The 15,132-nt window shown below is 32.9% G+C and overlaps 3 protein-coding genes across 8 annotated transcripts in view; 2 read left to right on the forward strand and 1 right to left on the reverse strand.

Moving 5' to 3' along the window:
• The window catches only part of Dh44 (corticotropin-releasing diuretic hormone 44), a 36,808-nt gene extending 31,277 nt beyond the window's left edge, over positions 1 to 5,531 (forward strand). The window contains exons 3-4 of the mRNA XM_003704557.3: positions 3,807 to 4,190; positions 4,567 to 5,531. Of these exons, the coding sequence (XP_003704605.1) occupies positions 3,807 to 4,190; positions 4,567 to 4,596 (414 nt within the window). The 3' untranslated portion in view covers positions 4,597 to 5,531. The remainder of the gene's footprint in view (positions 1 to 3,806; positions 4,191 to 4,566) is intronic.
• A 664-nt stretch (positions 5,532 to 6,195) lies between these two features.
• LOC100879458 (F-box-like/WD repeat-containing protein TBL1XR1) lies at positions 6,196 to 9,984 on the reverse strand. 3 transcript variants are annotated; one of them, XM_012288177.2, is made up of 6 exons: positions 9,429 to 9,984; positions 8,883 to 9,170; positions 7,766 to 8,112; positions 7,351 to 7,695; positions 6,914 to 7,282; positions 6,196 to 6,836 (listed from the first exon to the last, which is right to left on the reverse strand). In XM_012288177.2, the coding sequence occupies exons 1-6, from the start codon at positions 9,520 to 9,522 to the stop codon at positions 6,705 to 6,707; spliced, it is 1,575 nt and encodes a 524-aa protein (XP_012143567.1). In that variant the 5' UTR covers positions 9,523 to 9,984; the 3' UTR covers positions 6,196 to 6,704. The 3 variants fall into 3 exon arrangements, with proteins under 3 accessions (XP_012143567.1, XP_003704599.1, XP_012143568.1); XM_003704551.3 differs by having other exon boundaries at positions 9,465 to 9,980; XM_012288178.2 differs by lacking the exon at positions 9,429 to 9,984 and adding an exon at positions 9,301 to 9,338.
• Positions 9,985 to 10,235: 251 nt separating this feature from the next.
• Positions 10,236 to 14,827, forward strand: SelR (methionine sulfoxide reductase SelR). Of its 4 annotated transcripts, none has more exons than XM_076528946.1 (4): positions 10,236 to 10,483; positions 11,682 to 11,781; positions 12,393 to 12,565; positions 12,845 to 13,626. In XM_076528946.1, the coding sequence occupies exons 1-4, from the start codon at positions 10,405 to 10,407 to the stop codon at positions 12,868 to 12,870; spliced, it is 378 nt and encodes a 125-aa protein (XP_076385061.1). In that variant the 5' UTR covers positions 10,236 to 10,404; the 3' UTR covers positions 12,871 to 13,626. The 4 variants fall into 4 exon arrangements, with proteins under 4 accessions (XP_076385061.1, XP_003704591.2, XP_003704590.2 ...); XM_003704543.3 differs by lacking the exon at positions 12,845 to 13,626 and adding an exon at positions 14,058 to 14,827 and having other exon boundaries at positions 10,241 to 10,483; XM_003704542.3 differs by lacking the exon at positions 12,845 to 13,626 and adding an exon at positions 14,094 to 14,827 and having other exon boundaries at positions 10,247 to 10,483.
• Positions 14,828 to 15,132: the final 305 nt, after the last annotated feature.

Consider the following 15,132-nt stretch of genomic DNA (forward strand, 5'->3'; position numbering starts at 1 on the left):
TGGTAATTTGCAAATTTAATAATTTGAATTAATAATTTGTGGACTTAGAAATTTTCAAGTTCTCTAATTTGCAAATTGATAACCTTAAATTCCTAAGTTGGGAATTTTTTAGATTCCCAAATCTCCAAATCCCCAACCCTAAATCTGTAAGTTGGGAATTTTTTAAATTCCCAAATCCCCAAATCCCCAAATCCCCAAATCCCCAAATCTCTACATTCCCCCACCTAAACCACAAAAATCCCCAAATTGAATACCAAAACACTTTCCCGAAAAATTTCCTCTTCCCTCTCGAACGCTACAAAATGTCCCCATCGCAAATTTGAAGCTCATCTTTGTAAAGCACATCGATGGCAGCATTTACCGTAACTCAACAACCGACGTATAGGACGTTCGATAAAACCGGAAAGCAGAGCTGACCGTAACGTTTGATTTTCTATATGACTCACAGGTGAGATACAGCGACCCATTCACATTCTGCAATTGAATCGTATTCACGAAAGGAATATCGTGGTCGTTTCACGTCGAAACCAATAGCTGATAGACGACACGCGTTTATGTATGGAGATCTTTGCTTGCATACGATCCAATGGCATTATTTGATTCACGTGCATGCAACTTCGGGAATGTATTATCCTCGGAGATGATACGTGCGAGCACGTTACGAGACAACTTTACATCGTCGATCATTCGTTATAGATTCAAGATATACAGCATGCATAACTTCGTACTTCGAACTGCCGTTCTAACGCTTTTGACGTCATTAATGAAATCGGTTGAACTTGTGATTGATTCAATTTTACAAATTATCGAATTGCAGAGTTGGAGATTTTTGTGTTGAATTTTGGAGTTTTAGGGATTTGGGGATTTGGGGATTTTGGAGATTTGGGGTTTTGGGGTTTTTGAAATTTAGAAATTCCTAACTTAGGGATTTAGGGTTGCAGATTTGGAAATTTGGAAATTTAGGGATTTGAGGATTTGGGGATTTGAGGATTTGGGAATTTGGGGATTTGGAAATTTGGGAATTTGAGAACTTGAGAATTGGAAAATTTGGAAATTGAAACTTGAGAATCTGAAAATTGAAAACTTGAAAACTTGAAAAATTTCAAAACTGAAAAATTGAAAACTTGAAAACTTGAGAACTTAAAACTTCAATGAAACGTAAGAATTTAAAATTCTTCAGGTAATATAATTCCCAAAGGCGGTTGTAATAAAATCAGCAGGTTTACGTTTGTAATAAATTCTGTAAGAAAACACGCGTAAAAGAGGAAATATAGGAGCGTATAAAGAACATGCTGCATATGAGAGTTAATTAAGAGTATGTATTTCAGTGATACTATCTTGAAAGCAATACTGAGGCAGAAACGATGCTTCCATATTCTGAGATCACTTTAATTAAATGTGCAGAAGAGTTGGTAGAAGAACGGTAACGCATATTAAATCGTTTATTAATTTTACAATTTTCAGTTAGATGCACTACATCGTGTTACATGGATACATTGAATAAATCATTATGAAACGGGGTTTTAATTAAATTTCTAATTATTTTACTCCTTCGTTACAATGTAATTAAATATGAGAATATTTTAGTAAATTAAAGACACATATACTTAACAAACGCTAATCAAATTTCTATGTAGACACAAGTATGCAAACTCACATTCCCTAATTCTCATGCTTTCACATTTAAAAATAGTCAAATTTCCCAAATTTCTAAATCTTCTAAATTTTCAAATTCTCAAGTTTTCCATTTTCAAATTTTCCATCTCTAAATTTGAAAGCATGTAAGTTCCCATGTTCATCTACATCTCAAACCTATAAATTTCCAAGTTTGAAAGCTTCCTAATTTATCGAATACCTAATTTGTCAAAAATCTCGCACAATCCACGAACAAATAAAATCCACAAACCTACGCTAAAATTACTTAAAAACTCCTTCATCGCACAATGTACCATACAGTACATATACGACGCAACTACTCTTCGAGACATTGTTCATATTCTTTTATGCAAGTTTCGTAAAAGCGGCAGTATAAGCGGGAAAATATGTATTTCATGTACGTAGGCCGGCAACTTCATATTTCCATATACGAAGCCCAGAATGCGGTCTTTTTTATACGTTCGTAAATATGCATTTATAGCCCACGATGAAGCTTTAACTGCAAAGCGTAATACTTCTTTTCTCCGTCATTTTTTTTGTGCATGGTTAACCATGCAAAAAATGCGAGATGTTCGTTGTCATCCGGCGGGGTGAAATTCTTGTATCTCCCGTTGTGATTATGCAAATTCCGAGGAAACGTTTCGGGGATCAGATAATAACTTTTGATTTTAATCGACGATAATACAGAAAGTTGTCCGCCGTTAGGGATTAATACGGGGGAGGAACAGACGTCCTTCGTTTTTCTACCGTTTCAAAGAAACTGTCCACTCTTTCTTTCCCTCTGGCGAAGCAAAAATTAAGTGCTCCATAAAAAGCGGATAAAGATCGCATACTTTCATATTTACAACGGCTTCACCCGTCCATTACTTAAATGAACAGGTTAAATGACCTTGCGAACTCTTAATTGACGAATTCTAATTATAACGTCAAATATTCACGGAGATAATTTTTTATCAGAAATTTTATCGTGCGAATTAAACGAATATATGCGAATCCCCATGAAATTTTTATATCCTTGAATTTTTACACTTTTGAATTTCTGCATTTTCGAATTCCTATATTCCTGAATTTTTTACATTCCCAAATTCTTACATTTCCGAATTCTTACTTTTCCAAATTGGCATACTGCTAAATTCTCACATCCCCAAATTGGTGTGTCTCCAAATCGCTACGTCCCCAAATTGATACGTCCCCAAATTGGTGCGTCTCCAAATTACTACGTCCCCAAATTCCCACATCCCCAAATTGGTGCGTCTCCAAATCGCTACGTCCCCAAATTCCCACATCCCCAAATTGATACGTCCCCAAATTACTACGCCCCCAAATTCCCACATCTCCAAATTGGTGCGTCTCCAAATCGGTACGTCCCCAAATTCCCACATCCCCAAATTGGTGCGTCTCCAAATTACTACGCCCCCAAATTCCCACATCCCCAAATTGATACGCCCCCAAATTACTACGTCCCCAAATTCCCACATCCCCAAATTCCCACATCCCCAAATCGCTACGTCCCCAAATTCCTACACCCCCATATTGATACGTCCCCAAATTACTACGCCCCCAAATTCCCACATCCCCAAATTGGTGCGTCTCCAAATCGGTACGTCCCCAAATTCCCACATCCCCAAATTGGTGCGTCTCCAAATTACTACGCCCCCAAATTCCCACATCCCCAAATTGATACGCCCCCAAATTACTACGTCCCCAAATTCCCACATCCCCAAATTCCCACATCCCCAAATCGCTACGTCCCCAAATTCCTACACCCCCAAATTGATACGTCCCCAAATTACTACGCCCCCAAATTCCCACATCCCCAAATTGATACGCCCCCAAATTACTACGTCCCCAAATTCCCACATCCCCAAATTGATACGTCCCCAAATCGCTACGTCCCCAAATTCCTACACCCCCATATAGATACGTCCCCAAATTACTACGCCCCCAAATTACTACGTCCCCAAATTCCCACATCCCCAAATGTGGAGAATTCTAATTATAACATCAAATATTCACGAAGATAATTTTTTACCGGAAATCTAATCGTGCAAATTAAACGAACATATGCGAATATGCATCCCCGTGAATACAAACGCAGGAATTCAACCTCTTCCCAACCGCGATAATTAAATGAAAATTGTAATTTCCAGAATGAAATGTTTGACTCCGGCAACGATCCTGGATCAACGGTTATCAGAACCAAACGAATTGGTTCTCTATCGATTGTGGATCCACTGAACGTGTTACGGCAGAGGGTGAAACTGGAACTGGCCCGGCACAGAGCTTTGAAGGATCAACGACAGATCGACGCTAATCGACGCATTCTGGAAAATGTTGGGAAGAGATCTTTGCCGATGTACAACGTAGATCTTTCTAACCCTGATTTGAGAACGAAGAACAGAATCGAATACGTCATCGAACAGGAAAGGAAGAATCAAGGCCGCAATGTGACGCCTGAGAGGATCTCTGAGGACTTTCAGGATTGGTTGCAGTCAGATGACTCCGTTTTTCGAGAAAGACAAGAACCACGGAGGGTAACTTTCATGATTATTATTCTCCTCTAATTTGGAGACCTTAAAAGTTGGAGCTTAGTTGAGATTTTAACCCTTTGCACTCGAAGATAATTTGACTGTTTCGAAGCAACTTTAAAAATTAGTTATAAGGTTAAATAAATTCTTTTGAGATTTTATTATTTCCATTGTTGTTTGCTTCATTATATTTATACGTCACACGTGTCATATTATAGAATCAGTTAAAAATACTCGTTTCAAATTATTGTATTAAATAAAATGATGACTGAGAGTCGCCTCTCGAACGCAAAGGGTTAAATCATGTGTCTTCTTTATTTTGTGGATATAAAAATTAGCAATGTTTCGTCTAAAATTGTTGTTGCTGTATTTAATTTTGCAGGTACAGGCAAACGAATTGCATTTATTGTAATCGACAAAAGGCAGAAGATATAAGAAGAATCAACTATGCTATATTACGGTTTTTTATCTAACAAGCTAATGACTTGCGTATAGTTTATGTATTATTGGTCATATCCCTCAGGTTTTACATGTATGTATTTTACGGCATGCAGCCATAATTTAATAGCGTATCATTCATGAATTATATGCAAATTGCTCGTGCGTCGAACAGAAATTATTAGCATGTTCGCATAAAATTTCCCGTAAAGGATAGTTCAAAAGATAGTACCAGTATTCCTCTGTGAATTAATTATTGTAACAGCTAGTTTAATTTATAAGCTGAAGTGCGGAAAAGGAGGGAAATAGAAATAACAAATATGGATTTTATTAAAAATGACTAAACCTGAAGTCTTAAAGCTATATTCTATATTCTTCCTTTTCGATTATGCTACATCATGCAACAGAACAGTATTATGTATTGTGATTTGTTCCAGTCTGCCTATACAGTAATCTCCACGCTTAATATTTGATATCCAGTGTTGGATACGTGTAACTTAATATATTTATCCGTGTTAATGTTAAGTTTTAAGGACTGAAAATATTACCCATAACTTTCAGTTGAAATTAAGCTGAGAAAGTATACAATAAATTGTATTTATTAATTACGGTAAAGTTTCTTAAATAACATTTATGCAATATTTTAATAGCGACTTTATAACTGCACATTGCATGTAGTTTAATTTAAACATCGTTTGTTCTCGAGTTTTGTTCATGAAAGAAATTTAGTCAGAAATAAATGTTACGAATTAACGATTCGTTTTATTTTATCTTCGCAAACGTCGTGACAATAGAATTGACTACTTTCAACGTTACCAAAGAGATTCCATATTTTGTGGATGTACTCGAAATGATCGGTCAATAGTTCCTTTTGTATGCATGATGAATTAATATACGTGTTGTTTTTAAGTATTTGCCTCCAAATTGTATTTATGTCCACATCAAACATCGAAGCGTAACTTGTATTTGTTAAGTGTTCTAGTTTTAGCCTTAAGTGTTGATATGTTGCATTAAAAATGTAAAAAGGATTAATATTTTTGAAATTGTAACTATGTGAAACTTAAGTTTTTTCTTTTATTTTAATTTATGTAATTTATTGAATAGAATTTTCTTTATTGATTTAACCAACTTCTGACTGTACATACATTGAACATGAATGATCTTTAGGACTATCTCAAGAACATAGAAAGTTTACGATTATAGTAACGAAAAAAGTTAATGCTTCTGATGTTTACATTAATATTAGAATGTAGACTTACCTACAAACGATTATTATTTATGTGTTGTACTATATAACTTGTTGCTAAAAACAAAAAAAAAACATGTATAAGAATAACAAGAATGTTGTATGTAATATAGGTAGAACTTATTTATTTTAAAAAATTGTACAATATCGTTGTTTATTTATTTTCACCTCGACTTTTTTTTTATGTCTATGAATTAAATTAAACGATGCATAGTTAAACTGAAATAAATTTCATTTAAAATACGTTCGTCGTGCATTCTGATTTTACCTCTTTCGTGCATTAAAATATAATAAATTGTTGTAAAAATAAATCTCGTTGTTACACCGTTCTTTATAAAAGTTTATTTTCTTTTTACTTATCATCAAATGTTTATATAATACTTAGTATTATTACAATTATAACATGTGCCCCCATTCACTTCCAGTGAATGGAGATTATATTTTATTTTTCTCTGAAAATATAATGACTGTCAAACTGTTTCAAACTGTACAATGTCACAATTGAGAATATTAATGTACAATTATTTTTTGTGAACATTTTGTAGTAGAATATCGGGAAGCTAATTAAAGGAAATTCTTCTTTTCATGTTATTTATATATATATATGTTCAAATTCTATCAACTTGTAAACTACTAAACCATTTTAGTCCTATATATAAATAATTAATACTCTATGAAATTATATTCAACAAGCACAAATAGTTCAGATAGTTGTATAACATGGCCAGTATTTTGGAAAATGAAGAACCGAGTAAAAAGAAAACAGAAAGCAATGAAGGTAACTTAGAACCATGGTGAGTCCGAAAAATTAAGTATAGTCTATAGTACGATTGCGATCACAGTTTACGAAGGTCAAGAACAAACACGCTGCCATCAGATGCAGAAGCACCAACTTTATCTCCTCGACTGTTCCAACACACCTCAAATATTCCTCCTGTACCTTTGTAACTGTGTACCAATTGACCACTCTGTAAAATTAAATACAACATACAGTAAGTATAAAATTGAGAGTACACAATAAAATTTACACTCAGCGTTATCTTACCTGTGTAGACCAAATATGAACACATTTGTCAAAACTTCCACTAGCAAGAAATTTACCATCTGGACTAAATGCTACACTATACACTGGCTCCGTATGTTTCGTAAGTGTATGGATGCATGCACCTCTTTCCACATCCCATAGCCTTACAGTGGAATCAAATGATGCACTAGCTAAAGTTAAATTCATATTTGGATTATGAGTTCCAGGTCCAGTTGGTGACCACTTTATAGTATATATTTCTTTGCTATGAGCTTGGAGATCGTGGACCCATGTGTCTTGTTTCATTGACCAAATTTTGAGACTCATATCGTCTGAACAACTAGCTAACAAATTGCCTTGAGGATCCCATTTAATAGCATTAACCTCATTCTGCAATTTAGATAAATATATTACTAACAATAAGAAAATAAATATTTATCTTAAATTTATATACATACCGTGTGTCCCTGGAAGCTCTTGATTGGTTTATCAACATTAAGTTTGCATACGTGAATACATTGATCTGTAGAACAGCTAGCGAATGATGTGTTCGTTTGCCAGTCAACATCCAAAGCAGGTGCACAATGAAAACTAAATTGTTGAGTACACTGTCCACTTTCGGCGTCCCATATGATGGTCGTTTTGTCGACGCCGGCACTTAATATATAATTTCCACGTTTATTCCATTTTAACGCAAAAATCGGCCCCTTATGCTGCCCTAGAGTAGACGCTAATCTACCGTCTGTTGTCCAAATCCTTGCATAACCATCGTAACTTCCAGTTGCTAGTAAAGTACCGTCACACTGAAAATAACGGGAAGACGTTACTATTTCCTATAATGATTCTGCATATGCATAACGATAATCACTGTACCTTCCAATCCAATGAAGTAACGTCTTTATTGCTTGGAACTTCAGTACCACCTTTCTGTATGCAATGGCGAAGAACAAGTTGATTTGGTGCCTGAGAATTATCGGACATATCCCAAATACGAGCTGTACTATCTCCAGAACCAGATGCCAGAAGATCGGTCGTTGGATTCCATGCGCATATAAAAACTTCTGACTCATGACCGCGTAATTTTGTAGCTTTACTTGCTGGAATTTCAACAGCACTGGCATTGGTTCCTGTGCCTGAACCTTGTTGCTGTTCATCTACTTCCATTTCTGTCCTATCTCCACCTCTCTCATTTGTACCTACTCCTTCATTGGAGGTGACAACTGTAAATAAGTCAATAATATCATTAAACTGAACATTTTTCATTTGCTTATAGTCATGTGTACCAATGGTGTTGTTTGCTCCTAGTTTATAGACATGTTATAAACTTAACATTGAGCTATATCTTGCTATATCAATGTATATTCTAATCTTAACAATACAAAATTTTTAATAAATTAGTGAAATATAAAATCCATTAGACTCTGATGTCACTGATATAACAACATATTAGCTCCTAACAGGTCCAAAAACTAAAGCTGTCCTTTAATTTACCTGGTGTATGAAGGAGGTTTATAAAATGAGAATACTTTTATAAACCAGGGTGTACCAGGATACTATTCTAAAACACAATTTGGGTACTCTATAATGAACTGATTTGTTTCAGAACCTGATCCATTATGGGATACATATGTATTTATGGATAGAATATACACTTTCAATATGAAAATAAGAACAAGTATATATATTATAAATTTATTTATTTTAAATTTCGTACATTGCACACATGTGTGGATTTGTAAAAATATGATAAAGAACAAGAGGAATAAAACTCATGAATTCTATTTTTTTGTTAAACTTGTCCTCTGGCAGGAACAAGAAACAAACAAAACATGAAATGGGACAATCTACATGATAGTTGATTGTATTTCTCTACATTTATGTATATGTTTCAATTATGTAAGGAAGATTTTATTATAGTATTTGCTCATTACAAAGTAGTTTATTATAGAATACCCCAATGTACATATAACACAAAATAAAATAAGATTACCTTCTTCTCCATTTGTATCTTGTACTTCCGTTTTCACCTGTTGTTTCTGCTGATTAATTTGATTTTGCCTAGATGCAACAACATCTGGCATAACAGCGTCAATAAGGGACAAGGATTCCACCATTCTCTGTTCAGTGCCATCTTCACCTATCGATATCTCTGCTTCTGTATACTGTAAACCTTTCTGAAGAATGGATAAGAGTGCTGCTGGTGGTACTAATGCTCCATTTATGTTACTCTGCGATATATGTGATTCTATACCAAATGTGTATGCAGAATGTTGAAATCCTATAAGAAAAGAACACAGAAATATTAACTAACGGAGATACTTATCAAATACACATTTTGTAACTAACACTGTGAATAACACTGTTATTTGTACTCAAACAATTCTGTCTCTCCATGGTATTTAACTTACATTTTGTATTAATCCACAATGCAACAAGTTGTTACTTACTATAAACAATTACCACAAAAGAAGCATAAGGATTATTTAAGAGATAGATGTATACAAACAAATAACAATTCAAATTTTGTTGTAGTTACTTTGAAAGAGGTTATGACGTAGTCCAAAAAACATACCGGACTCTTGAAGGTATCGGTAAACCAAGAAATTAACTTCATCACTAGAGAAGCTCATCGTTCTTAGCCTTCGCGATACTAGCACAACATATTTATAGGAAGTTGCGCCAAAAAGCCGCTTTCATTCACGTCGGACGCCGAGATTTGCCGCGTCGAAGTCGCCGTGGAAGAAGGACTCGTATACACTTCGTTTCACAGAAGAGCGTACTTATCAGAAGACAAGTTTATGTTTGTTCTGCGCATGTTAGCACTGATTAGTTTGAGCACCCTTCGTAACTAAAAGCAACACGCAAGCGCCTTTACGACATTTATAATATCAAGCTTGTATACCCAGCGATCGTCCATTTTATGTGCTCTGTCTATCGGTGCTTCACTAAGTCACAAGCTTCTGAACTTTCAAATTTTTACATTCCCAACTTCCCAAATTCTTAAATTTCTAAATTTCTGAATTCCGAATTATATTTAAAATATCTAAATCTCTAAATTTTCTACTATTCATATATTTTATCCACCCTGTATAGACTAACTGATTGAAAAGCATATGGGAGGGGAACACCGCTAAGTGGTAGGGAGTCTATTGAAGTTAGTCGAGATGCGCGAATTAAGTATGATCTTACATGAAACAGAAACACAATTTACCAGACCTTATCATTGGTCGGAAAATACTAACATAAGTCTGTTCAAAAATGCTACATCACTATTTTCGACACATTTTCATCTCATTTTAGAACTACCGAAAGAAAAAAGTATAAAAGAATCGGCTCATGTAATGTTTTCAGATGGATTACGAAACGATTCGGGAGATAAAACATAATAACGATGTAGCATTGATATAAAATAATTTTTTTTTTTTATCGAATGTTTTTGATTGAAAATAATTTGTGAACACTGTTGCGGCAAACAATGCGCGTTATGACCGAAGGTTTCAAGTATTGCAATAATGAATACCATTTACAGAAACTTGTCGATAAGTCTGCGATGTTTAACTCTGTTTACGAGGAATCCGATTCTTCAAGGAGGTTTGTACTGTTAGAAAAGATAAATACACCTTGAAATATTTCTTACATTATTTTTATGTGAAGGTACGTTACAGTAAGGTTAACCTTTATATGTAACAATTTCCATAGTCATTTATTTATAATTTGTACTTTGTGTGCCTGCAATATATGTAATTACAATTATTACTAATCATGATTCGATGAAACTCACATTAATGTTTTAACAAATTATTTTTTATTTGTTCAGCTAATTTGTTAAATTGTACGTTGAGAGTTACAACACCTTTCATGATAAATAATAATAGAAGTAATACGTAATTCTAACGAGTTAGAAGATTTTTATTTCCTGTATAAAACTTGACTTCTTATTTAATATTCTTGTATTTTGAATAATCTTCCAAATATTCATCCGAAAATTTTGAATTTTACAAATTTTTTTACAATTGATGAAACCTTTTAATTTCGACTGGATTTGTCCGGAGAGTCGGCGACGCACGAGACTTGCGCTTAAGAATGTTTGCCGAATCATCATTATGAAATGTTTACTTATATCTGAGATTCCTTTTAATTTTAATTTTTCCAAAAGTGAATTATTAACTTTCTAATTTATGAACCCTTTCCATTTTAAACATTTTTTACAAACAGGAAATACTGCGGCTGAATTTCAATTCATACGGATATTTTTTATTATATTTTTATTTGCATTTTAACCTATGTGAAAATGTGTGGATCTGATAATTTATCAGTTTACATATCAGATTCCTAAAAATTGGGGGCAATACGTGGGAGGATCCTCCCCCTACAATTATCCTTATTCAAAGAAAACCTATGTGCAGTAGAGTGTACTATACACTCCTATCTTCGCTATGACAGTCAATGTGTCACCGACGTCATATCCACATTTTATATGTTTATATTTTCATCGATATTATCCAAAAAATGTTGTTTTTTTATCCATATACCTACGTTTCCACTGTAAAAGTCATGTGTAATTGCAAAAAGCATAATTATCAAATTTATGTACCGGAGAAGCTGATTGGTTGATCCAAGGTCACGAAATCTGACCATCCATGCCTCGAAAGAAACAGGCGGCAGTGCCGCTTCTGTTCTCTTGGTATATAAGCGCATAGTTGTAAGGAAAGCGCGGCAAGTGAACCGCGTTGTTTTTTTTTCTGTTGTTCAACTTGCTGATATTATATTCTTTTGAAATTGTTTGAAGGCTCGATTAGAAAAATGACCGTAGAAATCGATAAGGAAGAGTTAAAAAAACGTTTGACGCCGTTACAGTGGCACGTCACACAGGAAAAGGGAACCGAAAGGTATGTGACGTGAATTTAATTTGCCTGTTACGGAACTAGATACGCATCCGCTCCATACGTGTTTCTTTTTATAAAGCCATATACATGTGAGTATTTTTATGTCCATGAAGAAGTTTTTATGGTCATGGTTTGAAATTTTCTTGAATTTCATGCTTTTGCAACTATGTTGAATCATATAAACAATCTTTTCAATTGATTAGAATATTACTTTCTTTCAAACGTATATCGTACGATTTATTAATATAAATTTTCTCATGTTGCAACTTTATGAGTAATACTAAAATTATGATTATAAGTAACAGATTTTATTTTATTGATTTCCACATCTTATTAATAAGTTCTAATCAGTAATATCATTAAAAATCAAAAGTGTATACTTTAAAACGAATTGCAACACCAGTGATACAGTTTTCCAAAAATATTGCCTGTATGGTGGAAACTAGTTTACTTTTAGGTGACGCGAGACCAAAATAACTTTTTCAAGAGCATATGTTGGCTTGACTTTGCGTCATGACCAAGCAGTTTAAAAATAAAGTATAGGGTCTTCATAATTAACTTCCTGCTATACAAGTATCTTCATGCTTCCACACCTTTTCTGTTTCCTTGTGCAGACCTTTTAGTGGTTGCTACAACAAGTTTTATGAGAAAGGCACGTATACCTGCATAATCTGTGATCAAGAATTATTTTCTTCTGACACAAAGTATGATAGTGGCTGTGGTTGGCCTGCATTCAATGAAGTATTGGATCAGGGACGAGTCAAATTAACCAAAGATACCTCGCACGGTAAGCAAATATGTGAATTTTAATTTTATTGATAATACTTTTAGAATTATGCTCGGACTCTTAGTACGATAACACAGTATTTATTACGCATACAACTCTACATTAATTCAAAGTATGTGCTTTAAATGGTACATAGATAAACTTTGCTGTGAAATTTAGTTCATAAATGATAACACTGAATGCTATCATCATTAGAGTTTTATCTGTTTACCATTTTTTTTAAACATTCTTCATTTTTTCTTACATTCGCTCTATCACAAACCTTTCCTATACTCTTAGTTTCGATGTTCCTGAGCCTTCCATGATATTAGTTGTTTAATTTTATTTGATCTTTATGGTATTTTTTTAAATTGCATAAAAGTGTATGGTTAAACTATTACGATTTCAGCTACATAAATGTTATAATACCTTTTGTAATGGTATTTGATATGTGCATGTAAATTATATCATTATTACAATTTTATCATTTTTCTTTTATCACAGATATGTATATTTTCTTTAATGTATAAGAATAAAATAACTTATACAGTTACAACATTATTATCATTCCAACTTTTTTCCTAATTAAATTGGTATAAGGAAGGCAGTATTCCTTTTATCCTTTACCTTGCATGTTATCGCTTAGAGTGTGATTTGTGTTAGACTTACATCATGTATTATATATACTAAGATCATAGTTACATATTACAATTAACTTTTTTGTATTTCATATGGAAAAAGAAAATTAACATTTCTTACTTTTGCATTATATAGTTTTTAACATTGTAGCTTCTGCTTTACTTTTATATTATGATATTAATCAATTTATTACTGTTATGAATTTGAAGTTTAAGTTATTATATTCTGTAATATTCTGAATTAGTTCTTTTTCCTTAATACATATTTGAGCAATACTATTATGTTGTATATAAACAAAAATCTTTTAATGAAGGTAATATATAATAACAGTAAGTTCTATGAACTATTTTTATGGTGTTAAAATAATAAAACTATTTGAAAATTCTTTAAAAAGTAGAATATTGAAAGAGGCAAATATTACTCAGGATTATTATATTAAGTTGTTTAATTTAATACCAAGGCAGTTAAATATAGAAAGGGACTTGGAGAACTTCTATTGGATGAGTAAACAAAGGACCAATATTATGGGTATTGATTAGAATACGTAGCCATTTCTGTTTTGTATGTTACTTGAATAAGGTATATATGTATCATTCTTTTATTTAAATTTCGTTTTTTCTTTCTTCTTTCTTAAAATTATTTAGATTTGTGGTTTTATTGGACTTATTGCAAGCAGTCTATTGCTTTTATTAATATTAGTTCATTTATTTTGGTCCTACTATTGCTGGAAAACATTTAAAGTGCGCAAATTAAGGTGTTGGTCTTTACGTTTAATCACACTCTATTCTATTTCCTTTGTCTTCCTATTGCTCCGCTACCACCACTTCACTCTCACCATTGACACACGAAAACTGCGTCGACAATTGACGTACAGTTGGTGGAAATCTACTACTGCTGATCGCAAACCCAGATATGGTGCGGACCGAGGTGACCTGCTCAAAATGTGGTGCACATTTGGGACACGTATTTAATGATGGACCAAAACCTACGAGGAAGCGGTTCTGTATCAACTCGGCGTCCATAAACTTCCATCCAGCAGGAGAAGAAAAGAAGACACCATCGTAAAATTAATAGGAAAAAATTTTCAACGAAATTTACAAATGTCACAATCTAATTTATATTGAAAAAGAGTTTATATTTCGTAATATAAGCGTAACTCAATTCGATATTTTAAATTACATTTTGCTGTTCCATAAAAGTTTCATTACTTTTTCAAAATGCGAGCAAATAGGTGTTAACGAAATATCAATAACATCCTAACAGTTATTCTATGCGTGCTATGAACAATTGCTTATAATCTCAAGTATGCCATAAATTCTAAGCATATTTTTGTGCATTAGCAAGCATAGATTTATTATAAAAGAAATATGTATATTTACATATTATGGGCTGATAAAATATCTCAGATTAATTTTTGCATTATCATAATCTTAGAATTAATACAATTCTGTACATACACTCTAAATGAATGTTAGATAAAAAAAAAACATTTAGCGTGTATAAAAGATCTGATAAGTTAATGTAAAATGTGTAAGAAATAACTTATAAAAACATTCTATTATTTTTTCATGTTATATGTAATGAATATAATATGTAAATAATGGTTACTATTTATTTGTCTTAATATATCAAATTATATAGAAAGATTGTTATTTTGTAATTACTATATAAAATCCTTCAATATTTAAGGAAAAGAAAAACTGTGATTCTGAATTTATATATAATTAACAATAGAGTTTTATCGTGCAATGTTAAAAAATGGAAGGAGGAATCTTATTGGAAGAACAAGAAATTTTTTGTTATAAAATGTTTCCTTATATTGTAACGTTTTAAAACAAACTAAAACGTGTTACAGTACAATATATACGCAAATTCTAGGCATTATTTTTTTTACAATAATTCATTATTCATTTACTGCTTTTTTTTATTTTTAAATTCGACATTGTTAA

Source organism: Megachile rotundata, chromosome 2 (genome assembly GCF_050947335.1).
Source record: "Megachile rotundata isolate GNS110a chromosome 2, iyMegRotu1, whole genome shotgun sequence".
Classification (NCBI taxonomy): Eukaryota; Metazoa; Arthropoda; class Insecta; order Hymenoptera; family Megachilidae; genus Megachile; species Megachile rotundata.